Raw genomic sequence first — 2654 nt, forward strand, 5'->3', positions numbered from 1 at the left:
TCTCCCCCTGCCCGTCAGGGGCGCATTGCTGAAGGACCCTGCCTGCCGGGACCGTGCTGGTGGCCTGATCCCAGGCAGCAACTGCTCTCCGAGCCCCAGGGACCCTGTTCAACATGATCAGGAGAGACAGGCTGCTCGATGAGTAGGGCCTGGCTTTGCTAGCATGTAGCTTCCCTCTGCCTGCAGGATAGCCCTGGCGTTTACTGGCATCAGCTTGTTGGTGACTGGTACAACAGTGGTGGGATATTTGCCAAATGGAAGGTGAGTTCGTCTTTGAGGTAAGAGGGATGGGGAGTCCCCAGTGCACTTTGAGGCCTGATAATCCTGAAGTTTTCCTGCAAGGCCAGTCTGTTCTGCCTGCTGCAGACAAGGCAGGTGGTTCTGGCAGCTGTAGCCTCTCAGGAGCAGACACCCTGTGCCTGTAAACGAAGGGCCTAGATGTGAGCATGGAGCCCACAGCAGAGCACTCAGCCCTGGGCTCAAACAGGAATAATGACAGAAAAGAGCAAAGGCCAGAGTTTGGTTCTCATGAGTTAAGAATCTGTGGCCATAAGCTGATACCAAAGCCCGGGACGCGGCATGCTTCTGTGGGAGAGGGGTGAAGTCTCGGTTGGGTCTCACAGTCTGGAGCAGCTGGACTGAGTGGCACCATCACCAGTGGTCTCTGTCCTGGGCTGCAGGTGTAAGGAGTTCCTGAGCAAGCACGTCCACCTGATGTGTTACCGGATCTGTGTGCGTGCCCTTACAGCCATCATCACCTACCATGACCGGTAAGGAGGCGTGATCTGACCGGGGCTGTCCCTTCCCACGAGCTGCTCCGCGCCCTGCCTCTCGAAGGCCTCACGCTTTGTTCCTCTGTCCTCATCCCTACCTTTGGTTTTGCATTTAGAGAAAACAGACCCCGAAACGGAGGCATCTGTGTGGCCAACCACACATCTCCCATCGACGTGATCATCCTGGCCAGCGATGGCTACTACGCAATGGTAAGATCTGTGCGCATGTGGTGGGAGCAGCAAGCATGTGACATGGGGCAGGGAGCAGCAGCAAGAGGCTCCTGAGCGTGCAGAACTGCTTTTCCCTGCATGATGCCACAGGGCACTCGGCGACCCTGTTGCGTGTGGCTTTTCGGCAAGCTGAGCCCAGGTTCTCAGGCACTGGGGCTCTCTGGGCGCTGCTCTGCCAGCAGAGCTCTGGGCTTTGCTGTCCATGGAAGAGCAAAGCACTTCCCCAGCTGGACCTACTGCAGTGTGGGAAGTGCTTGGGGCTTGCCACGTTTGTCCTCCCAGTCAGAGCCTGGGACTTTTCTCTCAGCCTTCCCAGCGCAGGGGTAGAAAGACCACCCTCAGCTTGGCTGTGGAGCTGTGAGCTGCCTTGGCCTTCATGTGTCCCCAGGCCTTGTAAGTTGTTTCTTCTTGCCCTGTTCAGGTGGGTCAGGTCCACGGAGGGCTCATGGGTGTGATCCAGAGAGCCATGGTGAAAGCTTGCCCCCACGTCTGGTTTGAACGCTCCGAGGTCAAAGATCGTCACCTCGTCGCCAAAAGGTGCGGTGGTTGGCGGCTGCAGGGGGAGGTCTGGAGGCTGGGAAAGGAGGGGGCTGCTTGCTGAGCTGAGAACCAGCCCTGCCACGCGGGTGCTGGGAGACTGTGCCACTGTCACTGGCACCCAGATAGTCTCCAGTGAGCGCATGCTATGCGGATTGCTGGTGGCAGCTTCTGTCCCGGTGCTAACTGGGGACACTCTTCTGTTCAGGCTCACGGAGCACGTCCAGGACAAGAGCAAACTGCCCATTCTTATCTTCCCTGAAGGTGAGTTGTGGACCAAGGCCAGACAAGCACCTGCTGGAGAGGGCACAGCGTGGCAGCACCACACCTCTGCTTCTTCCCTTCTGAGGCAGCCGAGGGCCTCAAGGCCCTTCACTGAGACAAAGGGGACATTGCATCCTTAGAGCTGACTGAAGAACGTGGGAGGCAGATAGATACACAACGTCCTGCGGCACATCCTGTGCAGGCAGAGAGCTGGGTTTGGAGCGAGCGTTAGGGGGCAGTGGCTGGGTGCCTGTGGCCTGTAGGTCTCTAGCTGAGGTGTCTGACCTGACTCTCAAAGGGAGGTTCAGAAGACTGTGCTTGCCTCTTACAGGAACCTGCATCAACAACACATCTGTGATGATGTTCAAAAAGGGGAGCTTTGAAATTGGAGCCACGGTTTACCCTGTGGCCATCAAGGTATGGGAAGGCAAACACTCTTACAGCCCAAGTAGCCGTCTGCGTGAGAGCCCCGTCTTGGCAGCCCAGTCATGGCACTGCTGGGTCAACAGCCTGGTCTGAGGGCGTGGGGAAGCTGAGGACACTCTGTGTAGTGCCCTGGGAGGACTGGCCCACGGCTGAGCTTAGGTGGGACTGGGAGCCTGAGGGCAGGAGCAGCCACTGCCTGACTCTGATGAGCTCTTCTGTCTCGGCAGTATGACCCGCAGTTTGGAGATGCCTTTTGGAACAGCAGCAAGTATGGCATGGTGACGTACCTCCTGAGGATGATGACCAGCTGGGCCATTGTCTGCAGTGTCTGGTACTTGCCCCCAATGACCAGGCAGGGGAGTACGGTCCCCCCGCCTGTCTGACCTGCTGCTTGTTTGGCTCTTTGCTCCTGCTGGAACTTGG

The 2654-nt window shown here is 57.9% G+C and overlaps 1 protein-coding gene across 1 annotated transcript in view; it reads left to right on the forward strand.

Moving 5' to 3' along the window:
• Positions 1-2654, forward strand: part of AGPAT6 (1-acylglycerol-3-phosphate O-acyltransferase 6) — a 6977-nt gene that overhangs the window by 3169 nt on the left and 1154 nt on the right. The window contains exons 4-10 of the mRNA XM_010146274.1: positions 187-261; positions 681-770; positions 890-983; positions 1426-1541; positions 1750-1805; positions 2137-2222; positions 2459-2597. Of these exons, the coding sequence (XP_010144576.1) occupies positions 187-261; positions 681-770; positions 890-983; positions 1426-1541; positions 1750-1805; positions 2137-2222; positions 2459-2597 (656 nt within the window). The remainder of the gene's footprint in view (positions 1-186; positions 262-680; positions 771-889; positions 984-1425; positions 1542-1749; positions 1806-2136; positions 2223-2458; positions 2598-2654) is intronic.

Source organism: Buceros rhinoceros, unplaced genomic scaffold (assembly GCF_000710305.1).
Source record: "Buceros rhinoceros silvestris isolate BGI_N320 unplaced genomic scaffold, ASM71030v1 scaffold24132, whole genome shotgun sequence".
Taxonomy (NCBI): domain Eukaryota; kingdom Metazoa; phylum Chordata; class Aves; order Bucerotiformes; family Bucerotidae; genus Buceros; species Buceros rhinoceros.